Raw genomic sequence first — 25,914 nt, 5'->3', positions numbered from 1 at the left:
GCAGACCCTTCCCGGACAGCGGCGGCTAGAGACGACCGATGGCACAGAAAAAGGCCGAGCAGCATCGACGGAAGAAGAGAGAAGGTAGAGCGCACAGGGCGCAGCCGGTGTTCAGGACCGAGTGGCGTCGACGGGAGAAGAGAGAGGGTAGAGCGCACAGGGTGCAGCCAGTGTTCAGGACCGTGCGGCGTCAACGAAAGAGAGCAGAGCATAGCCGGTGTTCAAGGGCCGAGCAACGTCAACAAGAGAGAGAGGCGCGCAGGAAAACGTGCAGAGCGCAACCGGTGTTCAAGGGCCGAGCAGCGTCAGCGGGGAAGAAAGGAAAATGCATAGAGCGCAGCCGGGGTTCAAGGGCCGAGCAGCGTCAGCGGGGAAGAAAGGAATGCGCGGGAGACGCCATTTTGAGCCGCAGCGGAGAAGGGAGAGCGCGGGAGACGCCATTTTGAGCCGCAGCGGAGAAGAAGGGAGAGCACGGGAAAACGCCATTTTGAGCCAGTCTAACCACACCCAGGGATGCCGAAGAGTGGCAGTGTCACAGCGTTCGACAATGAAGTCGAAGATTGGACGACATATGTCGAACGCATAGAAGTGTACTGCAAGGCGAATGAAGTGCCAGATGAGAGGAAAGCGCTGGTACTGTTGAATTCAATGGGTGCAAAAACGTATGGCTTACTGCGAAACCTAGTAACCCCAGAAAAGCCAGTGGAAAAGGATTTTGAAAACATAGTGTCAATCCTACAGGACCACTTAAACCCCACACCGCTGCTGATAGCAGAAAGATTTAAGTTTCACAAAAGGAACCAGCATAAAGATGAAAGTAATGCTGAGTATTTAACGGAACTGCGCAAGCTATCGAAACACTGCCAGTTTGGAACGGGACTAGCAGATACTTTAAGGGGCAAGTTTGTGTGTGGGCTTCAAAGTGAAGGAACCCAGAAACGGCTTCTATCAGAAAAGGATCTTACGCTGGACAAGGCTTTCAGCATGGCAGTATCACACGAAGCAGCCGCACGGGGCGCTGCAGAGATACAACGGAGACCACAAGAATATGGCACAAATAAAATGTCATACAGAACAGTGAAGTGCTATCGCTGCGGCAGAACAACACACGACCATAATGATTGCTGGTTCAAGGACAAAGTGTGCAGACAGTGTGGAAAAGTAGGACACATAGCAATAGTCTGCAGGTCGGGAAAGAAAACCAGCAGCAAGAAATCTCCACAGGAGAAGTACAAGAAGGTACATAAGGTGACGGAGAGTAGTTCAGACGAACAGAAGAGTGATACAGACTCCGGAAGCAAGGAGCTGGGTTGTCTGAAACTACATAAGGTGATCAAAACAGAGGATCACCAAACTATCTGGGTCACGCTCAAGATAGCCGGAGTCCAAGTGAAAATGGAATTGGACACATGATCAGCCGTAACAGTCATAAACCAAAGGGACTACAAGCGGCTATTCTCACATATACCCTTGAGAGATACAGAGATTGTCTTGAAGACGTACACGGGGCAAAAAGTCTACCCCAAAGGAAAAATAAGGGTGAACGTTATATATAACGGCAAGGAAACACCAAAAATGGACCTATATGTATTGCCATATGGAGGACCACCACTACTAGGATGTGAATGGATCCGGAAGATACAGCTAGATTGGCATTCCATACAAGCACTGACTGTAGATGCCAAAAAGGATGACGACGTCACACCTGGACGACTGTCAAAAATGCTAACTGACGCACAAGAAGTGTTCCAGGAGGGACTCGGAACACTAAAAGGCATAACAGCGACGATCAAAATAGAGGAAAATGCAAGCCCAAAGTTTTTTAAGGCCAGACTGGTACCTTATGCGATCCGCCCAGCCGTCGAAGCAGAGCTGGAAGGTTTGGAACGTTCAGGAGTACTGTCCAAAGTGGACTGGAGCGAGTGGGCTACACCCATCGTTCCTGTAATGAAGAGGTCGTTGAGTAATACGCCTGGGGAACCAAAGAAGGTTCACATCTGTGGGGACTTTAAGGTGACAGTGAACCCAGTCCTTCACACGGTACAATATCCGTTTCCGCGGATCGAAGATATTTTCGCCTCGCAATCTGGAAGGAAATGCTTCACTAAGATTGATCTGGCCCAGGCGTACCTGCAAATGGAGGTAGAAGAAGCCTCGAAACAGTACCTCATGATCAACACTCATAAAGGTCTCTACCAATACAACCGGCTGGTGTTCGGGGTAGCATCACCTCCGGCTATTTGGCAAAGGACAATGGATCAAGTCCTGCAAGGGATTCCAGGGACCCAGTGTTATTTGGAGGACATCCTGGTCACGGGCGAAAATGACAGTCATCACCTTGCCAACTTGGAGCAGGTGCTCACTAGATTGAAGGAATATGGGCTCCGAGCTAATCGCCACAAATGCGAGTTTTTCCAGAAGCAGATCTCGTATTGTGGCCACGTTATTGATGAAGAGGGGTTACATAAGTCCTCTGAAAAGATTGAGGCAGTAGTCAAGGCTCCAGCACCGGAAAATGTGTCACAACTGAGGTCGTTCCTCGGGCTGGTGAACTACTATCATAAGTTCTTGTCGAATTTGTCTACAGTACTACACCCACTGAACACCCTACTGCAAACGGGGGTACCATGGAAGTGGAAAGTGGAATGACGAATGTAAATGAGCTTTCCAGAAGTGCAAAGAATTGATCACATCGAAAGAGGTGTTGGCTCATTTGAACCCAGCACTACCAATTCGGTTGGCGTGTGATGCATCACCCTATGGCATTGGAGCGGTGCTGTCGCACAAATTCCCGGACGGTTCGGAGAGGCCGGTAGCCTTTGCGTCACGATCACTAACCTCAGCCGAGCGTAACTATGCCCAGATTGACAGGGAGGCCCTCAGCCTAGTGTGGGGAGTGAAAAAGTTCAACCACTATCTGCACGGGCAGAAGTTCACCTTGCTGACTGACCACCAACCACTTGTCTCCATCTTTAATCCAAAGAAGGGCGTTCCGGTGATGACTGCGCAACGGCTACAAAGATGGTCCCTTTTTCTAGGGGCGAACCAATATGAAATCGAGTATAAGGGCACGAAACAGCATGGAAACGCTGATGGGCTATCACGCCTGCCACTGCCTACTGCGGAGGAAGCACCAGCAGTGGACCCTGTCAAAATATTTTATTCGACTATAATTGAACACTTGCCAGTAACTAACGCTGATATAGAGAAGGAGACCCGAAATGACCGACAGTGTCTCGGGTATATGACTTGACGGTGAAGGGATGGCCAACACATGGCGACTCACTGTTGCCAGCATTCTCATCAAGAAGAGAACAGCTGTCAGTATGCCAGGGGACCTTGATGTGTGGATCCCGATTGGTAATGCCACCCAAGTTAAGGGAGAGAGTGCTCAATGAGCTTCACGAAGGCCATCTGGGAGGGGTGAAAATGAAAAGCCTTGCTAGGGCTTATGTGTGGTGGCCGGGGATCGATCAGCAAATCGAGGACCTGACAAAGAGCTGCTCAGGATGCCAGAAGGTCCAAAATGCACCACCACATGCCCCTCTACACCCATGGGAGTGGCCCTCATCTCCATGGCAACGGGTGCATATTGATTTTGCTGGTCCATTCATGGACTCAATGTTTTTAATAGCCGTGGATGCGCACTCGAAATGGCCTGAGGTGATCAAAGTGTCGTCCACCACCACAGAGAAAACTATTGCAGTCCTACGGACCATATTTGCCAGGAACGGCTTGCCAGAGCAGATTTGCTCTGATAACGGACCACAGTTTATGTCCGAAGAGTTTCGAAGATTCATGAAAAGGAATGGGGTAAGGCATTACACATCCGCCCCGTATCATCCAGCCACAAATGGATTGGCTGAGAGGTTCGTACAAACCTTTAAAAAAGCAGTAAGGGCCATGTGCGATGACGACATTCCACTGCAGCATAAGGTGGACAATTTCCTGTTAGCCTACAGAAATGCGACACATGCAGTCACCAACCAGACCCCGGCCATGATGTTCTTTAACCGAAGGTTGAGATCTCGTCTGGATTTGCTCAGACCAAATGTACGAAGAGATGTTGAGAATACGCAATTCCAGCACATCAATGAGAAGCCAACAAGGAGCTTCAATGTAGGGCAACCAGTCTTGGCCCGCGACTACCGAACAGAGAAATGGCAACCAGGAACGATATGCACATGGCAGGGGCCACTAATGTACACAGTGGATGTTGGGGAGAACATTGTGAGATGCCATGTCGACCAGATCCTAGAGTCACAGGAACGAGTCAACCCCATGTCTCGCGTACCTGGTGATGAACCCGACATACAGGTAGCATCTACCCCAGAAACAGTAGCATCGGAAGCTGATGAACCAACCGACGACAGGGGACCAGAATCGCCTCCGCACCAAGAGCAAGACACTCAGGAAAGGCGCTATCCAGAAAGGATCAGGAAGCCGCCCCAAAGACTGAATTTATAAATGGACTATTTTCAGTTAATGTTGCATGTTAAAAGTGTTAATTGTTAAATGAATGTTATGGTACTGTTAATCTAAAAGGGGAGGAATTGTAGTGTATGTACCTTTTAAGGGGAGAACTACTTTTTACAGCTCCTGTATACTGTAGTACCGGCAATGACCACACCTGTATATAAACTGTGAGTAGGGATCTTTACAGTTAGTTTTAGAGTAACCCTCATCCAGTAAACACCTGTTGATTGTTCCCTGCAGTCTCTTGTCTAGTTATTGAAGGACACACAACATCAAGGTACACGGATCTAACAGTAGCGAGCTCCATTATCCCCCTGTCGAGAAGGAGGCTACGGCCATCATTGAAGCGGTACGTAAATGGAGTCATTTTCTCGCTTGTCGCCATTTCACACTTATAACCGATCAGCGCTCCATGGCCTTTATGCTGAATAACCGGAAACGCACTAAGATCAAGAATAACAAAATAAAACACTGGAGGATGGAATTGGCCGCCTTTGGATACACCATACATTATCGACCCGGCAAAGAGAATGCAGCCCTGGATACACTCACGTGGGCATTCTGCTCTTCTATGTCAACTTCGACTCTGGCAGATGTTCATACTGACTTATGCCATCCTGGCGTTACCTGTATGTTGCACTTTGTGCGATCTAAAAATCTCCCATTTTCTACGGAAGATGTGAAAAGAACGTGCTCCTCCTGTAGAATTTGTGCGGAATTAAAACTGCAATTCTTCCGTCCATCGGATGGCTCGCTCATACACGCTGTGCAGCCTATGCAGCGACTCAGCATTGACTTTAAAGGGCCATTGCCCTCCTCAATGCAAAACACCTACTTACTGACTATGGTGGATGAATATTCACGCTTTCCCTTTGCTTTCCCCTGTCCCAATATGCTTACTTCCACAGTGATCAAATGCCTTGATCAAGTCTTTTCCCTTTGCGGTACGGCCAATTTCATCCACTCTGATCGGGGTCCCTCCTTCATGTCAAGCGAACTCAAAAGTTATCTCTCCCAATGGGGAATCGCCACAAGTAAAACGACACCGTACCATCCCAGCGGTAACGGACAGGTTGAGAGATACAACGCTATCATTTGGAACGCTGTTCATCTTGCGCTGAGGTCACGCAATCTACCAGACCAGCAGTGGGAAACTATGCTCCCTGACGTGTTGCATTCCATCAGGTCTCTCCTTTCTACGTCTACCAATGTCACACCTCATGAGCGATTCTTCAGCTTCCAGCTTCGCACCACCCATGGGATGTCTCTACCATCATGGCTGGCAGCTCCCGGCCCTGTGCTGCTCCAAAGATTCGTCCGATCATCTAAACCGATCCTCTCGTCGACGAGGTAGAACTCACGGACGTCAACCTCACGTACGCGCACGTGCGGTACCTGGATGGCCGGGAGTCCACCGTTTCGCTCCGGGACCTGGCTCCCTGTCTGGCCGGTTCCACGGACCCAACCGATAGAGGGACCCACGGGGATGATGCCGACACTCTGTGCTGCCCCGAAGATGACGCCCTACCTGGGGCATCGAGAGATCTGCCAGCTGCCCCACCGGAGCCACTCGGGGAGCCGAGCGCTCCCTGTGGGATGGCCACCTGAGGCCAGGACGCCAGTCAATCCCCGGCTATCCAACAGGACGAAGCCAGTTCTGCGCCTGTGGGGACCCGCACCCGGAGTCACGATCTCCTCAGCCTCCCTCGGGTCGATCAGAGCAACACGGGCCCTGTCGATCCACCGGTATGGATCAAGCGGCCCAGGGACAAAGACATGGTCCAGGGAGACGTGCTTTCTAGCCATAAACAAAAATCTAGAAGACTGCGGCTATTCGTGGTCCGCCTGATCCGCTAAGAGGAAGTCGACGGACTTCCAAATCTTTTAGGCAGGAAGAATGTTATAAATCTCATCATTCATCAAGAAACTACTCGTGAAATAATGCTGGACGGCCATCTGGTGGCGCCGTCCAAGGAGTATAAATACTCGGGCGTGGGGCCAGCTTGCCAGGGACATTTTGTAAGACAGGAACTAGTGAAGTACAACTAGACCTCCATGTTCTGAAACAAGTTGCTTAAAGCCTTGCTTTATGCTCAAACCAAGTGCGTAGTGAGTTTTATTACGTCACCCCCTGTGCATTGTTAGTTGTTGTCATTGCATAACAGTGATAGCGAGTGTGAGGAGTGCATAATAGTATAGTGAAGTGATTCTGTACATAGAGAGAGAGGGATGGTTAAGCGTGTAAGGGCTGTAAGGGTAAAGTGGGATGTGCAGGAGTAGGTTGACAATGCAGAGTTCTGGCGATGAGAGGAGATGGGGAGCAGATTGATGGTAAGTGTGATATTATACTCACTTTTGCTGTGCGTAGCAGGTCATTGAACCTTTTCTTGCACTGAACCCAGATGTGAGCACACAAAGACCTGGCGCTCACCTCCTCAGCATTTGCAGCCAGGCTGCCTTGGTTTGCTGAGCAGGCTTCCTCCGTCCACTTGAGGGGAACAGTACCTCTTGTCGCCCTCTCACTCCCTCCACAAGAGCATGGAGGGAGTCATCATCAAATCTGGGAGATGCCTTTGGTCTTGAAGCAGTCATTTTCAGATGTGCCACACCGCGAAGCAGCAGAATAGGATTGATCAAAAACAAGGCTGCACGGGCCCCTTAAATGCAGCTGGCTGAAAGAAGTCAGCAGAGGTGAGCAGCAGACCCGAACCCACTGATTGGGCTGGGTAGCACGCATGACGGGCTTAATCAGCCTACTTAAGCAAAAATCGGAATTTCAGGGCGGCTGAAACCGGCAGCAGGGCCGGAACCCGTCGAACATCAAAGCCGCCTCCAACCCGCCTCCACTCGGAAAATCGCGGCCTTTGTGTCTGTCTTCACAGAAGAAGACGCAAAAAATTTCCCAGAAATAGTGGCGAGCCAAGGCTCTAGCAAGAATGAGGAACTGAAAGAAATTAGTATTAGTAAAAAGATAGTACTGGATAAATTAATGGGACTGAAAGCCGATAAATCCCCTGGACCTGATGGCCTACATCCTAGGGTTTTGAAAGAGGTGGCTATAGAGACAGTGGATGCATTGGTTGTCATTTTCCAAAATTCCATAGACTCTAGAATGGTTCCCATGGATTAGAAGGTAGCAAATGTAACCCCACGATTTAAGAAAGGAGGGAGAGAGAAAATGGGGAACTACAGACCAGTTAGCCTGACATCAGTAGTAGGGAAAATGCTAGAATCTATTATTAAGGACGTGGTAACAGGGCACTTAGAAAATAATAATAGGATTGGGCAGAGTCAACACGGATTTATGAAAGGGAAATTGTGTTTGACAAATCTGTTAGAATTTTTTGAGGTTGTAACTAGCAGAAAAGATAAGGGGGAACCAGTGGATGTGGTGTATTTGGATTTACAGAAGGCATTCAATAAGGTGCCACACAAGAGGTTATTAAACAAATTTGGGCTCATGGGATTGGGGTAATAAACTAGCATGAATTGAGGATTGTTTAACAGACAGAAAACAGAGAGTAGGAATAAACGGGTCATTTTTGGGTTGGCAGGCTGTAACTAGTGGGTTACCACAAGAATCAGTGCTTGGGCCTCAGCTATTCACAATCTACATCAATGATTTGGTTGGAGGGGATCAAATGTAATATATCCAAGTTTGCTGATGATACAAAGTTGAGTGGGAATGTAAGTTGTGAGGAGGATGCAAGGTGGCTTCAAGGGGATATAGACAAGCTAAGTGAGTGGGCAAGAACATGGCAAATGGAATATAATGTGGAGAAATGTGAAGTTATCCACTTTGGTAGGAAATATAGAAAAGCAGAGTATTTTTCAAACGGTGAGAGATTGGGAAATGTTGGTGTTCAGAGGGACCTGGCTGTCCTTGTACTCATTTCCTGCCCTATAGCCAGTTTATTGTCCATTTAATCCCCACAGTTTTGACTTGAACTCGCCTCTTAGTTATGAGTTATTTGAAAGCAATAATCTGACCTCAGTTTTCAATTAATACTGACAAATTGCATTCACAATTCAAGACACCATCAGTTAGATTACTGCAGTGTAATCATGGCCAGGCATTCATTGTTCTGCATTTCTTTCACCGAAGTGAGTATTGACACCACTGTGTCAGCCACTGAGTTGGAGGCGGGATGGGACTTAAGGCAGGATTTACAGCAAATAGCCTGTTTTACAGCAAACAAAGTCGATTTAAACAGCAAACAGTGTCTATTTAACCAAAGTCTCTGTGAACTATAGCAAACAGAACTCATGACCGAAACTACAGCAATCTCTCTTGATAAAAGCAGGATTATTTCTCCAGCAAAATGCATTGAGTGGAGGATAATACAAATTATGTGTGTAAAATCAATCCCAGTCACATACAGCAGTGATTGATGTGGGAATTACCCAGCTAACTCCATTCTAGCCAGTACCTATGGGCCCCGATATTTATGGGGAGCCGAGGAGGGAGCGCGGGGGAAACCTAAAAATGCCAGGAATGCGGCGGTCCTGCTAAATTTAACGGTAAGACCTCAATATCATTTTTTTATTGCGTTTCCTGCCCAGCAGTTGACCAGATTGAGAGTTAGGCTGGCTGGCCAATGGAAAGCCAGTGGTAGAAGGCCTCAGCTGGGGACCACTGGGGATAGTCCCCGGGAATCGGAAAAGATTGGATGCAAAACTGGCTCGGAGACAGGAAGCAGAGGGTAATGGTTGATGGGTGTTTTTGTGACTGGAAGGCTGTTTCCAGTGGGGTTCCGCAGGGCTCAGTACTAGGTCCCTTGCTTTTTGTGGTATATATCAATGATCTAGACTTGAATATAGGGGGTATGATTAAGAAGTTTGCAGATGATACTAAAATCGGCTGTGTGGTTGATACTGAAGAAGGAAGTTGTAGACTGCAGGAAGATATCAATAAATTGGTCAGGTGGGCAAAACAGTGGTAAATGGAATTCAATCCGGAGAAGTGTGAGGTAATGCATTTGGAGAGGGCTAACAAGGAAAGGGAATACACATTAAATGGTAGGACACTGAGTAGGGTAGAGAAACAAAGGGACCTTGGAGTGCATGTCCACAGATCCCTGAAGGTAGCAGGCCAGGTAGATAAGGTGGTTAAGAAGGCATACGGAATGCTTGCCTTTATTAGCCGTGGCACAGAATACAAGAGCAGGTGGGTTATGCTTCAACTGTGTAAAACACTAGTTAGGCCTCAGCTAGAGTACTGCGTGCAGTTCTGGTCACCACATTACAGGAAAGATGTGATTGCACTAGAGAGGGTACAGAGGAGATTTACAAGGATGTTGCCGGGAGTAGAGAATCTTAGCTATGAGGAAAGACTGGATAGGCTGGGTCTGTTTTCCTTGGAACAGAGGAGGCTGAGGGGAGACCTTATTGAGGTGTATAAAATTATGAGGGGCATAGATAAAGTGGATAGAAAGGAACTATTTCCCTTAGCAGAGGGATCAAAAGCCAGGGGGCACAGATTTAAAGTAATTGGGGGAAGGTTTAGAGGGGATTTGAGGGGAAATGTCTTCACCCAGAGGGTTATGGGGGTCTGGAACTCACTGCCTGAAAGGGTGGTAGAGGCAGAAACCCTAACCACATTTAAAAAGTACTTGGATGTGCACTTAGGTTGCTGTAACCTGCAGGGCTATGGACCTAGAGCTGGGAAGCGGGATTAGGCTGGATAGCGCTTTGTTGGCCGGCGCGGACACGATGGGCCGAAATGGCCTCTTTCCGTGCTGTAACTTTCTATGATTCTATGAAGACCGGGGCACGGCTGGCAGAGGAAGGGGGGGCATTGGGGGAGGGGGCACAGCGGTCGACAGATTGCAGGGAGGGAGGCAAAGATCGCGAGGCAGAAGGGGGGTTCGGACTGGCAATCAGGAGGGAGGGCGAGATCGTGGGGTGTTTGTCAGATCACGGGGAGATCGGATGATCGTGGCAGGAGATTTGCTGTAGGATTCTGGTGAAGCACTCCTTCTCCTCCTGGCAAACAAGCAGTGCTGGAAAAGCACTTACCTGCTGGATCCGACTTCACCTGCCTCCCTTAAGCTGCCGGGTTTCCTGAGCCCTGGGAAAACTGGCCGACCAGCGTTAAATTCAAATGGCTCCCAAAATCTGAAGAATGGTGTCTCATTAACATAGTATAATCACAGACCCGCCTCTCCAGAGTGGATTACTTCGATGTCCGCAAACTCGTGAGAGGGGTTAAAATTACCCCGTCGTGTCACTATATGCAGCTTTATTTCACTGAGTGGATATAGTGGTGCTGATTATTCAATTCCTATATTCTTTCACTCAATTACTGGTATGGAACAAGACTTTACAGCCAATGTTGATGGTAGAATTGCTGTTAATAATATAACAAATAATAATATATAATTAGATTTTCAGGTTCTATTATGTCCTAAATTTGGCATATTAAAAGAGGTAATCACCTGCAAATGAATACATTTTTTTGAGCCAATGATAAATCTAAGGCCGCGATTTCGCCTAACGAGATGCGTCCGGTGTGGCCGGGGTCAGTGGCGGGGTGCAACCCCGATACTGGCTCCATCCCACTCTGTGAAAAGAATTTTATGCTGATTGGGCTTGTTAAGACCGCCTAGCGCGTTTTCCGGCCAATTGAAGGAAGCAGGTCTGATGACGTCACTTGATGACGCGTCATCAGCCGGTTTCCCTAAAGGGACCATGTGCAAATTGTTTTTGACAGTTGTGCTGTCAGTGTTCTACAGCATTGAAGTGCTGCAAACACTGACAAGCACTGCACAGAGGTACACAGCTGCACCCAGGTTCTCCCAGAACTCCCTCCATATGCTTATGGAGGGAGTCACAGCACACAGGGAAGTCCTCGTCCCTTCCCATGGGCGGAAGAGACCTCCCCAGGAGACCAACGCAGCCTGGTTGCACATTGCACAGGAGGACACAAGCAGGAGGACCAGGCTGCAGTGGCGCAAACCTTTCAATGATCTCAGTAGATCACGAAACGTTACTGCAAAACTCTTCAGCGATGACAGACCCGACATCTGGGAGACTAGCGTGGAGGCGGGATGACAGTGAGTTCCCTACCTGCAGTCAAAAAAATAATTTTCCCAGCTGACCCGCCTCCAAACACCCCCGCTGACCCCCCAAAAAATTCCCCCCTGAGTGTTTGTTATCAGTAAACATTGGGTTTGAATCGGTAAAATCATTTTAGAAAGAACAAATAAAATACTTTTAAGTAACTGATGAATGCTTACAACTGTTTTCACAAAGTATAATGCTTAAAAATAGTGACATGTCTCATTAGCTGTATCGTCAGTGTTTCTTCCCCATGGAATTTCGCTTGACTTCCTGAAGGTGCACTCTGCACTAATACTGCCCATCGGTACAGATAAAAGATGAAGCACTGCCTGTGATAAACTGCTGAGTCTGATCCTGTCATCACCTCACTTCATGTCCACATAAAGCAGAGTTGCTTGGTCACAGTTAAGAGAAGGAACCCGTGATGATTTTCTTCTCCTTAACCCAATGGCACTAAGGTGAGTTGTGATGATCCTACCATTGCCCCAGCTCAGATCAGCTAACTCTGCAAAGACTGGTGCTCGAACCCAGGGATTTCCTGATCTGAATGCTTCAGCTGCTCACTAGATGAACTCTTTCAGCCATCGGGGAGTGCAGCACCATTTTCTGTTTGTCTTAGCAACCGTAACCATACTGCTGTAACAAGGCTCGACAACTGCAGAATTCCTACATTTTTTTTTAGGTATCTGTGACACAAAGCAGTCAAAGTCATTAATGTTTATATTCTTATGATGCTTACGGTGCACTCAGATGGCAAAGCTGGCATTTCGTGTTTGATGTGGGGAGGCAGTGACTGGGGCAGATGTTGTGTTGCAGTAGCAGCTGTTCACCGCCCTAATTGTGTATTGCACCATTGGAAATGCAGAGTTTTGCAGCTCCCATGGATGCGGAATTGTGCACAACCACTGAAGTGTATGCAAACCGTGTACAGCTTGTACACATGGAGAATCATTGTCCGCCCTCCACAGATCATTAGGAACAATGTGCAGGGCTCTCTGAGGAAAGATAAACATTTTAAAATTAGATCTATGATGCAGAGAGAGACTCAGATCACAAACCCATTTAAACAAATGGAGCTGTGATTAGATTTATGAGTGATAAGCATTCAAATAGGTTATATTTTTAAACCAAAATGAATGATTGTTACTTCTAATGAGTGACACTTTGACAGGTTTGAAATGTTAAAAATTACAATGATGTGCAACAGTTTGTTTTGGGAGTAGTAGGCTGCATATGGGGCGGATTCTTCTACAAACTTTCTGAACCCAACAAAACTACTGTGTGGTGGCTGATGGCTCTGTAAGTACTGGAATTCACTTGTTCAATATTCCCCTTTTTTCTTTTTGACCTGAAAAGATATGCACACAGACCTGGAGAGAACTGAACCCTTCCTCTGCATAAGCTTTGAGCAGCGGATGGACTTTGCACGATGTGATGCACAGGGTTTAAGAGACAAATAGAATACATTCAAATTTTGAGAGCCGCACAACTCCGTTTAATGTTTCTTTGTGACAATAGGGAGTCGGTGTGGACATATTAACAAAAAAACAGAAAATATTGTCCCAATTTGTGATGATGTGCATTCACGCTTTGTGTGTACAGACACCAGGAATGCATTATTGCATGTGCAAATGGTATTTTCACATTGTGCATGAGATGAAGTTGACTACATTTGAAATGCTGTCCAATAACGGGCTGCTAGAAAGTGCCTGAGAGTGGCCGATGTGCCCTATTCTCTGTCCTCTCCATCTTGTGGTACAGCACCTGTCCTTCACTTGGCACTTGCCCGGAATGACATGTCTGTGAGATGGGGATCAGGCTTCAGATGAGTGGGAATATGTAGTCTGCTTAGCTCACCCACATTCAAAATGGAGGCTGTCTATGCACGTGCACATAAATGTAAACTATATTTAGCCCGTGGTTCATTATGGATAAATACACTCTGAGGTACTTAAAATTAAACCTGACTAGAACACATCACGGCCCTTGACCGTGTCCATTCTATCTCCCGCACTTCTGCCCTCACCCCTGCCCCTCCCTCCCGGAACCACGATAGAGTTCCCCTTATCCTCACCTTTCACCCAACCAGCCTCCACATTCAATGGATCATCCTCTGCCATTTCCGCCACCTCCAGCATGATCCCACCACCAAACACATCTTCCCCTCACCTCCCCTTTCAGCATTCCGAAGGGACCGCTCCCTCCGCGACACCCTGGTCCACTCCTCTATCACCCCCAACACCTCTTCCCCCTTCGCCCGGCACCTTGCTTAAAAATCTGTTCCATTTCCTGCTTTTTTCCAGTTCTGACGAAAGGTCATCGACCTGAAACATTAACTCTGTTTCTCTCTTCACAGATGCTGCCTGACCTGCTGAGTATCTCCAGCATTTTCTGTTTTTATTTCAGATTTCCAGCATCTGCAGTATTTTCTTTTTGTAGAACACATCAGAGTTCTGTACGCGTTCAAATTTCAGAACTGCCTCTTCAGTTTGATCTTGTATTGTTATCCACTGAATCTATCTCTTCCTACAGCCACACATGCATGACTGATGACTTGTCAGTGAGCACAGGCAAGCATGCAGGCAAATAAGCAGCTGAATAAAACATTTTTGCAAATGGAGTACTGTATGATAAGTGGGTTAATTGAATGCAGTCTTACCTTTTGACTGATGGGACAAAAATGTCCTCTCTCTGGCAGCAGCTACAAAGGTCCAATGCGAAATGGGAATGAACAAATGACATTGTCCTCAGTCTACCCTGTTTAGGCAGTCTCAACCCACAGCACAAAGCTGCCCTTAAAGGGTAATAATTGGCTGTATAATAGCAAGTGCCCTTAAAGAGGCTACAGATATCCGTGATGTAAAAATCTGCAGTAGTAGCGTAGGGAAGCTGTTCTGAGGTTGGGGTTAAAGTACATTGTTAGACAGAATAGAGAGAGCTTTCCTCTATTTGCCTGTGCTATACCTGACCTGAGAGGGCTCTATATTGACACAGGAAGCCTAAAGGTGGGAGGGGAAAAAAATTCTGCTTTCCAACACTGACATCACTCAATTTTTGGGTGCAAGAAGACATCCCTCTAATATTAATTTATAGATATTTGCATGTGGGTGTATAAGGAAGTGATTTGTTGTGGGCTCATTGAGCACTGTCACCATTGTATCAACTAACAAGCCTCCTGTGATTCCACAAAAGCTGCATTGTAGACGAGCATTTTTTTGGCTGTCTGCCCAGCAATTTTGTTTTGCCAGCGATCTATTTTTAACATCCAGATGTGCAGGGCAGCCAAAGGCTCGTGAGTATTTTGTAGTCAGGGTGGAGAGAGGACAGTTTGTTCATTCTCATTGTGGCAGGTTAAGGCAGTCGGGAGCCATGTGACACATCTGCCTTGCAAAGTCATTCCAGCAGGAAAAAGATACATGACTCCCCACAAATATGATTTAAAGATTATGTTTACCATCTTTACTTACCGATTCATTTTTGTTGGCCTTATAGGAAGACTCCTTGGCAGCTAAACCAGTGGGTACTCTATTAGCTAATAGCATTTCATGGCATGAGGAAGTCATACAAGAAATAGTAAATAATAACTTTTGAAATTTAAAAAAACATAAACAATAACGGTTGTGGGGAGCCAACTGTCACCAGGTCTAGGCAACTGTGCAAGCTGATAGTTGGAGTGCTTTTCATTTGCATCTGATGGCAATGACACAATAAGCACTTTATAGTAATGCTGGGGCTCTGGCAGAGTGGTGTCCAATGGAATATTTGTAACCTCCGAATGCTGTTCTCACTTTTCAATGTAGCAGCGTGTCATTGGTTGCTGTTGGAGGGGCAATAGAAAGAAAGCACTTGTTTCCTATTCCTCTGATCTCTGTTCTTTAATTTAAACAGATTTATTTTTAAAGAGCACCTAACTTTATCAGGGTGAATTTTTCAGTTTCTGCACTAGATATTCTTATGGCCTCTCTGAATGAGGTTGTTAATTTATATGTCGAACAGTACAGTACGATAGTAATAAAAAGAAAGACTTGCATTTATATAGCACCTTTCACAACCACTGGATGTCTCAATGCACTTTGCAGCCAATTAAGTATTTTTGAAGTGTAGTCACTGTTGTAATGTGGGAAACGCAGCAGCCAATTTGTACACAGCAAGCTCCCACAAACAGCAATGTGATAATGACCAGATAATCTGTTTTTTATTATGTTGATTGAGGGATAAATATTGGCCAGGACATTGGGGAATAGTGTACTGGTTATGTTACTGGATTAGTAATCCAAAGGTCTAGACTAAGGCCTTAAAAAACGCAAGTTCAAATCCCACCTAGGCAGTTTGAGACTTTGAATTTGGTTTAAAATATTTGGGGGAAAAAAGTGACCATGATGGATTGTTATAAAAATGCAATTAATTCACTGATATCAATTGAACTGATGGGGGATTCACCAGAGCAACTGTGAGGGAAATATTGTTGGTTAAAGAATAACTACTTTTACATGATAATCCCTGCCTTGTCTAACTTTCTTATGTAATATATTCTGTTTCAGGGAATTGATGCCGATTTGAACTAAAGATGCCGCTCATCAAGAGGATCATTGAACCACGGCATCTGTGTCATGGGGCTTTACCAGAAGGTGTCACCAGTGAGTTGGAATGTGTGACAAACAGCACGTTAGCTGCCATTATAAAGCAGCTTGGCAGTCTCAGTACGTAACCAAGGCTTCATGTTTCATCTGTTTTCTGTTGTAAACTTGAAGAGTGATTCTTGCCTGAATCGCTCCCTTTTAATGAATTGAGTTCATACAAAGATTTCTCATTCATATAAGAAAAATGTGTTTCTGGGGAAGTGAGTGACAGACTGAGTTTGCACCCTTCGATGTGATGGAAACCATCCATTCCCTGCTGGCTGCAAAGGAGATTTTTTTTTTTCGTTCCTAGGATCTTGGTGTCACTGGCAAAGCCGGCATTTATTGCTCATCCCTAGTTGCCCTTGAGAAGGTGGTGGTGAGCTGCCTTCTTGAACCGCTGCAGTCCATGTGGTGAAGGTACTCCCACAGTGCTGTTTGGAAGGGAGTTCCAGGATTTTGACTCAGCGATGATGATGGAACAGTGATATATTTCCAAGTCAGGATGGTGTGTAACTTGGAGGTGATGGTGTTCCCATGCGCCTGCTGCCCTTGTCCTTCTAGGTGGTAGAGATCGTGGGTTTGGGAGCTGCTTAGATTACATGGGTTTGGATAGCCTCAACCCACTTTCTAGCAAGCATGGGTTCACAGCACAGAGCTGCCCATATTCTAGCATTGCATTGACAGTTTCCCTCAGAAAGGCCAGAGCAATGCTTGGTATAGGAACTGGAAATATCACACTGATGCAGTAGTGTGTGCTCTATTAAAGTTGAAGTTATGGCAGGTCGTTGGAAGATGGTGGAGGAAATTTCACCCTGCATGTGCTGTGCTTGACCTGGGAGTGTTTGCTGCTGGTACATAAATTGGAACAGTTTCCCGATCTCTAGCACTTGACATTCCTTGCTATGATATTTACCTACACAAAGTGCTAGCATAAATCTGGCGGAAACCTCTCTGCTTCATTACCTATCTTAGTTTAAGATAGTGGACCAGGCAGAGAACCACAAATTTAATTTTTTTAAATACTAGAATAAATAATTTTATAAAAAATTTAATTGTTTGTAATAAAGTTGAAATATTAACAATTCTACTGTGAAACAATATAAAATTAAGATATGGTGCACATTTAGAATACAGTTTTAAAGATCATGTATAAAAGTACAATAATAGAGCTGACCCAATGGTTTTATATTGAAAAGTGCACCATCCCGTATAATATGGAGCTATATTGACCAAGAAGGCCCCAGTTTCGATTCCTGGCCTGTGCTTAGTTAACTGATCTAAGCTGGGTGAGAATGGCTACTTGGATGTAGTGCAAAATGGTGACTGTGGAGCATAATTATGAATTAGTCTTCAGGGAGAAGAAAATTGAAGGGAAAAAATATATATTAAATGTACTTTGAGCCTCAATGCCTCTGGGCTAGAAAAGGGGGAAATCAGTCAGTGTCCCTGTTCCTGATCACTATCCAATGACCACTGCCGGAAACTGAGAGTGAATGGACTGGGCATGGCTGTGATGCCTCACACGGGTGAATAGCTTGCAAATGCTCATTAGCTTAGCTCATACATGAAGAATGGCTGTTTTGGTGGGGTGCAAGGTGGTGCCTGTAGACCATCACCAAATTGAGTCAGCCTTCAGAAACAAGAAAAGTGAAGGGGGAAAATCTGTCTATTATTAAAAATCTTCTGTGTATGCATATTTCCTGTTTACAAACCTTACTTCCTGTTGTCACGGCTTTGGCTAATGCTTTTTATGTCAAGACTTACAATTGAAACTGCCTATGCAACATTTATAATGGGAATTTCCAATGTAAACACTCATCAGTCACATTGTAGTTGCAGGTCTCTCACCACTGATGGTGCTGTGGTGCTTTACATTTCCACCACCCAGCTCCTTTTTTTCTTTGGCCTCATCAACCTCTGGCCCCATTTCTTGGTCCACTCCTGCCTGTCTTGTTAGTTTCCAGACCCTTTCCTTGACCATGTTCCTGTGGCTCAGCTCCTCTCCATTTTCTTCTCCTGGCTACACAAACCCTCTAGCCTCACTGATTTCTTTTAGGTCCCACCATGCCTGGAATTCTGAATTCCCTCCTGTCTTTGTCTCCAACTCCTGACTCTTGGCTGCTTTAAGCCTACTTTTATCACTTCTACGCCCAATCCGCTGCTGCCTTTGCTCTTCATTCCTACACTACAATAGTGACTACACTTCAAAAGAAGCACTTCATTGGCTGTAAAGCACTTTGGGACGTCGTCCAGTGGTCGTGAAAAACGCTGTATAAATGTAAGTCTATCTTTTTCTTTTTCAGCCGCACTCCTATATCTCCCATGTGTTGCTCCCCTTTCTGCCCTGCTGTTTCTTCTCCCAGCAGCTTCAGGGCTTCCGCTGAGCTTCTCACCAGCCTCCTCCTCAACCTCTTCCTCCACCCTGGAAACAATCCTGCAATGTATGTTTTCATCTGGGCCTCCATCTCCAGCCCTTTCAGACAACCCTTGAACAAAGTAATTGCAACAATGAAGTAGGTGATCTGGCAGGATGATTAGTAATGATTCAAGAGTAACTAGCAGAAGCTGTGATAGCTGCCAGAATAATGAATCATAAACAGTAAACGGGTAGTAAGAAGAGGGGTGGAGCTGATTAGGGACCAAAATGGAGACCTACACATGGAGGTAGAGGGCATGGCTGAGGTACTAAATGAGTACTTTGCATCCGTCTTCACCAAGGAAGAAGATGCTGCGAAAGTCATAGTGAAAGAAGAGGTAGTTGAGATACTGGATGGGATAAAAATTGACAAAGGCTGGCTGTACTTAAATTAAATAAGTCACCAGGACCAGATGGGATGTATCATAGGATGCTGAGGGATGTAAAGGTAGAAATTGCGGCGGTACTGGCCATAATCTTCCAATCCTCCTTAGATAAGGGGTGGTGCCAGAGGACTGGAGAATTGCAAATGTTACACCCTTGTTAAGGATAAACCAAGCAACTACAGGTCGGTCAGTTTAACCTCGGTAGTGGGGAAGCTTTTAGAAACGATAATCCGGGACAAAATTAACAATCACTTGGACAAATATGGGTTAATTAAGGAAAGCCAGCATGGATTTGTTAAAAGCAAATCGTGTTTAACTAACTTGATTGAGTTTTTTGATGAGGGAGCAGAAAGGGTTGATGAGGGAAATGCATTTGATGTGGTGTACATGGACTTCCAAAAGGCGTTTGATAAGGTGCCACATAATAGGCTTGCCAGCAAAGTTGAAGCCCATGGAATAAAAGGGACAGTGGCAGCATGGATACAAAATTGGCTAAGTGACAGGAAACAGAGAGTAGTGGTGAACGGTTGTTTATCGGACTGGAGGAAGGTACACAGTGGTGTTTCCCAGGGGTTGGTACCAGGGCCACTGCTTTTCTTGATATATATTGATGACTTAGACTTGGGTGTACAGGGCACAATTTCAAAATTTGCAGATGACACAAAACTTGGAAGTATAGTGAACAGTGAGGAGGATAGTGATAGACTTCAAGAGGATATAGACAGGCTGGTGGAATGGGCGGACACGTGGCAAATGAAATTTAACGTAGAAAAGTGTGAAGTGATACATTTTGGTAGGAAGAATGAGGAGAGGCAATATAAACTAAAGGGTACAATCCTAGAGGGGGTGCATAAACAAAGAGACCTGGAGTTATATGTGCACAAATCATTGAAGGTGGCAGGGCAGGTTGAGGAAGCAGTTAAAAAAGCATACGGGATCCTGGGCTTTATAAATAGAAGCAAAGAGTACAAAAGCAAGGAAGTTATGATGAACCTTTATAAAACACTGGCTTGGCCTCAATTGGAGTATTGTGTTCAATTCTGGGCACCACACTTTAGGAAGGATGTGAAGGCCTTAGAAAGGGTGCAGAAAAGATTTACACGAATGGTTCCAGGGATGAGGAACTTCAGTTACATGGATAGACTGGAGAAGCTGGGCTTGTTCTCCTTAGAGCAGAGAAGGTTGAGAGGAGATTTGATAGAGGTGTTCAGAATCATGAGGGGTCTAGACAGAGAAGATAGAGAGAAACTGTTCCCATTGGCAGAAGGGCCGAGAACCAGCGGACACAGATTTAAGGTGATTGGCAGAAGAACCAAAGGTGACATGAGGACAAACCTTTTTTACGCAGCAAGTGGTTAGGATCTGGAATGCACTGTCTGAAAGAATGGTGGAGACAGATTCAATCGTGGCTTTCAAAAGGGAATAGGATAAGTACCTGAAGAAAATAAATTTGCAGGGCTATGGGGAAAGGGCGGGGGAGTGGGACTAGCTGAAGTGCTCTTGCAGAGAGCCGGCATGGGCTCGACAGGCCGAATGGCCTCTTTCTGTGCTGTAACCATTCTATGATCTATGATTCATGACAGAATTCTCAACCATCTGTTTTAATTTTGCTCCGTTTCATGAATGTTAAAATGTGTCCTGAGACTTGACCCATATGCTAGCAAAAGGGTAGAATATATTTAAAGTAAGCCTCCTGGAAAGCATCAAGTGATTTGTAGCAGTATGGAATGCCTGCATAGTCCCTTTAAGAAAGGAACATCCATGTTTTTGGCGCAAAAACACAAAAGGAAAAACGGCTCAACCATGGCTAACAAAAGAAATTAAGAATAGTATTAGATCCGAAGAGGAATCATATAACGTTGCCAGAAAAAGTAGCAAGCCTGAGGATTGGGAGCAGTTTAGAGTTCAGCAAAAAAGGACCAAGAGATTGATTAAGAGGGGAAAAATAGAGTATGAGAGTAAACTTGCAAAGAACATAAAAGCAAACTGTAAAAGCTTCTACAAGTATATAAAAAGATTAGTGAAGACAAATGTAGGTCACTTACAGTCAGAAACGGGAGAATTTATAATGGGGAACAAGGAAATGGCTGAGCAATTAAACAAATACTTTGGTTCTGTCTTCACGGAAGAGGACACAAATAACTTCCCAGAAATGCTAAGGAACCAAGGGGGAAAAAGTCAGTTGCTTTGCGCCTCCCGTTAGCGCCCTCTTAGGCAACTAGCGCCCCACGCCTCCCGCGAAATTCAGCGAGAGGTTAGCGGCAGCGCTAACTGGTAGCGCCCCGTGGGATGGTGTCGCAGGCAATGACATCATCACCGTGCTCAGCGCCCCGCTCGCGCCCCAACCGCGATCTTCGGGAGCACCCCCTGAATTACCGCCGGACACTATGTCCGACGGGATCAGGGGGGCCTACCTGTGGCCGGGGAGGCACTATTTAAAGGCGAAGTGCGGGGCGGCCACTTTTGTTGCTGGCCGCCTGCCAGCCCCGTCCCGTCCCCGGCCTCCTGAACCGCCCCCCCCCCCCCCCCGCAGAGTGCCAGCTGCGCTGCAAGAGCCCAGCACTTCTCTTGAGTGCCAGGCTCTTTTGCCGGCACTCCCGATCCCCGGGGGCCCAGCTGGGCCCCGGGTCGTGCTGTGCAAGGCTCCTCCCCTTTAAGAAGGGGAAGAAGGCCTGCAAACCGTGGCACGTAGCGCCGCGATATTCTCTCGCAGCGCCCCAAGAGGGATGCGGGGTGCTTCCAATAGCGCCCCACTTCCCTCTTGGGGCGCTACCACTCAATTTCCGTCGTGGGGGTGCTAATTTTTCCGGGGTGCTAAAAGTAGCACCCCGGTGAAGTTAGCGCCCCCACTCAATTTATAGCCCCAAGGGTCTAGTGAGAAGGCTGTCATCCTACTGAACTCCACAAATAAACACTAAAGCCTGCACATCTGCCGATGCACTTTATTATGGTCATATTTATGCTAATATATATGTACAAATGTATGTTGAAATGTTTAAGTGTAATAATCCAAATTGTACACTCTCGGGAGCCGCAAGCCTACATTTCGTTGTACTGCACTTGTGCACTAACAATGACAATAAAAGTTGATTTGATTTGATTTGATTTGATTAAAGGAAATTAGTATTAATAAAAAAATGGTGCTGGAGAAATTAATGGGACTGAAAGCCGATAAATCCCCAGGGCCTGATAATCTGCATCCCAGAGTACTAAAAGAGGTAGCCATGGAAATAGTGGATGCATTGGTTGTCATCTTTCAAAATTCTGTAGATTATGGAACAGTTCCTGCAGATTGGAGGGTGGCAAATGTAACCCCACTCTTTAAAAAAGGAGGGAGAGAGAAAACTGGGAACTACAGACTGGTTAGCCTAACATCAGTAGTCGGGAAAATGCTAGAGTCTATTATAAAGGATGTGATAACAGGACACTTAGAAAATAACAACGGGATTGGACAAAGTCAACATGGATTTATGAAAGGGAAATCGTGTTTGACAAACCTACTGGACTTTTTTGAGGATGTAACTGGTAGAATAGATAAGGGAGAACCAGTGGATCTGGTGTATTTGGATTTTCAGAAGGCCTTTGATAAAGTCCTACATAAGAGGTTAGTGTGCAATATTAAAGCACATGGGATTGGGGGTAATATACTGGCATGGATTGAAAATTGGTTAAAAGACAGGAAACAGAGAGTAGGAATAAATGGGTCTTTTTTGGGGTGGCAGGCGGTGACTAGTGGGGTACCTCAGGGATCAGCGCTTGGGCCCCAGCTATTCACAATATATATCAATGATTTGGACGAGGGAACCAAATGTAATATTTCCAAGTTTGCTGACGACACAAAACTAGGTGGGATTGTGAGTTGTGAGGAGGATGCAAAGAGGCGTCAAGGCGATTTAGACAAGTTGAGTGAGTGGGCAAATACATGGCAGATGCAGTATAACGTGGATAAATGTGAAGTTATCCACTTCGGTAGCAAAAAACAGAAAAGCAGAGTATTATTTAAATGGTGATAGATTGGAAAATGTTGATGTACAAAGGGACCTGGGTGTCCTTGTACACCAGTCACTGAAAGCAAACATGCAGGTGCAGCAAACAGTTAGGAAGGCAAAATGGTATGTTGGCCTTCATTGCAAGAGGATTTGAGTACAGGAGCAAGGATGTCTTACTACAGTTATACAGGGCCTTGGTGAGACCACACCTGGAGTACTGTGTGCAGTTTTGGTCTCCTTACCTAAGAAAGGTTATACTTGCCATAGAGGGAGTGCAGCGAAGGTTCACCAGACTGATTCCTGAGATGGCAGGACTGTCGTATGAGAAGAGATTGGGTCGACTAGGCCTGTATTCACTAGAGTTTAGAAGAATGAGGGGGGATCTCATTGAAACATATAAAATTCTAACAGGGCTAGACAGACTGGATGCAGGGAGGATGTTTCCCCTGGCTGGGGGCTCTAGAACGAGGGGTCACAGTCTCAGGATACGGGGTAGGACATTTAGGACTGAGATGAGGAGAAATTTCTTCACTCAGAGGGTGGTGAACCTATGGAATTCTCTACCACAGAAGCTGTGGAGGCCATGTCACTGAATATTTTTAAGAGGGAGATAGATAGATTTCTAGACGCAAAAGGCATCAAGGGGTATGGAGAGAGAGCGGGAATATGGTATTGAGCTAGAGGATCAGTCATGATCATACTGAATGGCGGAGCAGGCACGAAGGGCCTACTCCTCCTATTTTCCTATGTTTCTATGTTTTGATCAAGATGAAAACAATTACAGGAAACTTTGGTTTATTCGGAGGTTAACTGTCCGGAATGCTCGATCCACCGGCAAAATTCAGGAGTCGGTTCAGTAAGTTTTTTTTCTTTTCGTTGCTTTTTTTTCACCAGTCAGGCTCTGCAAGGACTAGCTGAAGCTGTTGCTAAGCTACAGAGACGCTTGCAAGGTACGGCCGACTGTTTAGAAGCTGTTGCTAAGCAACAGGGTTTGTTGCCAGATACGGAGCTCAAAAGCTCTGTATGTTTTAACATTAGCGCTGGTTTGTCCGGCAGTTTTGATGGGACGGCAACAGCTCGGTCCCGTCGGTGCCGGATATCACAAAGTTTCCTGTAGTTGTCAGCAGAATAGTTGCTAAAGTTTGGATTCTATTGAGAGAACAGCCTTTTTCGCATTGCTGATCTTACTGGGGTACCATTCCATGCACATTGGCTGTTCTCATGTACCTTGGCCAAGTAACCATTCTTCATTTGTGAGCCTAGATTGTGAGTATCAGCTGGCTATTTCTCCATGGGTGGCATCAGAGCCAAACCTGATGCTGCCCTGACCCAATGTCCACGTATAGAACCTTTTCGAGTAGGATTAGGAAAAGGAGCCCCATCTGATTTTCCACCCTTTTCTTAACCCAGGGGCACTAAGGCTAGTTGTAGCACTTTGACTACCATCCTGAATGAGATTGGCTATCTCAGCAAAGACTGAGAATTGAAACTGAGACGTTCTGGTCCATAAGGACAACTGCTACACAGGGTTGGGGGAGCATTTCATTTAAATTGCAGTAAAACTATTTCCATTTTCGGAGTACTATAACAAAGAAACAATCTACAGCAAGGGGGCATTCTGGGTTGGATTAAGTGCCAGGTACTACTGTCTCCACAGAAATGAGGCCTGAAACTACAACTTCCATTTTGGAAAAAAAATGATGATGGAAAATGGCATCAGAGCAATGAAAATTCTCATCTTTATTATCACTTTATACAATTAATATGTCCTACCTCCTGCTGTGAAACTATAGATATATAACCCATGAGCCTGGCTGAATTTAATATGCTCAAGGCTTTGTCACTTGTGTTTCTAGTCTGACAAATATAGTATCCCATCTATACATAGAATTTCACAGCATAGAAACAGGTCGTTTGGCCCAGTAGGTCTATGCCAGTGTTTATGCTCCACACAAGCCTTCTTCCACCTAACTCTATCAACATATCCTTCTATTCCTTTCTCCCTTCTGTACTTATCAAGCTTCCCCTTAAATGCATCTATGCTATTCGCCTCAACCACTCCATCTGGTAGTGAATTCCACATTCTAATCACTCCCTGTGTAAAGAAGTTTCTCCCGAGTTTCTTACTGGATTTATTAATAACTATCTTATAGTTTTGAACTCCCCATAAGTGGAAGCATCCTCTCTACGTTTACTCTATCGAAACCCTTCATAATTGTAAAGACCTCTATCAGGTCACCTCTCAGTTTTTTATTTTCTAGAGAAAAGAACCCCAGCCTGTTCAGTCTTTCAGTTCAGTCTATAGAAATGGGGTATTCTCCATTTAAATGATTTCTCCTTTTTACAGTCATATCTGGACCTCCCACTAGTGCTACAAAATGACCTCCTTGAAATTAATGGGAAAGTCAGTTCCGTATTGCAATCTGTTAATAAAAATCTTTAACTTTCTGGTTTGTGATTTGCTGTGAAGCATTGATACAATGAAACACCTTCATATTCAGTTTGTTCAGTGGGTGCGTTTGTGCTCTGTCTGCCAAATGGATTTTCCATTATCAATTTTACTGCTGTCATGAAATTCCTTGTAATAAATGTACAACTCTGCACCCTAGCCTCCGTTTCCACTGCTCCCAGCTTCCGACTCAAGACTAAGTTTGACAGTAGGCAATCTCCACATCCTGCTTCACCCTGAACTGAGCTTCAAATCTCATATTCTATAGATCAACAAGATCTATTTCTACCATTGCAAGATTACCCATCTTACCTCCAATGCTGCTGAGACCCTCATCCATGTCAGTCACCTCCAGACTTGTCCTCTCCAGTGCTGTAGCCATTGGCCTCTTGAGCTCCACACAACTGTCTGCATCCTGTCTGGCACTAAGTACTGCCTGCTCCGGTATTACCCCTACCCTTACCACTCTCCATTGGCTCCCTTCCACTGCTTTACATTCAAAATTTTAATTGCT

General features: G+C 45.6%; 1 protein-coding gene across 1 annotated transcript in view; it reads left to right on the top strand.

The window, feature by feature from the left end:
• LOC147125235 (actin-binding protein WASF3-like) overlaps positions 1 to 25,914 on the top strand; it is a 116,242-nt gene that overhangs the window by 34,750 nt on the left and 55,578 nt on the right. Inside the window, exon 2 of the mRNA XM_085999678.1 lies at positions 16,080 to 16,238. Coding sequence (XP_085855804.1) covers positions 16,106 to 16,238 — 133 coding nt within the window. The 5' untranslated portion in view covers positions 16,080 to 16,105. The remainder of the gene's footprint in view (positions 1 to 16,079; positions 16,239 to 25,914) is intronic.

Source organism: Somniosus microcephalus, chromosome 1 (assembly GCF_052327205.1).
Source record: "Somniosus microcephalus isolate GS21.2 chromosome 1, FLI_Smic_1.0, whole genome shotgun sequence".
Classification (NCBI taxonomy): domain Eukaryota; kingdom Metazoa; phylum Chordata; class Chondrichthyes; order Squaliformes; family Somniosidae; genus Somniosus; species Somniosus microcephalus.
This window is presented reverse-complemented; position numbering and strand designations above follow the sequence as displayed.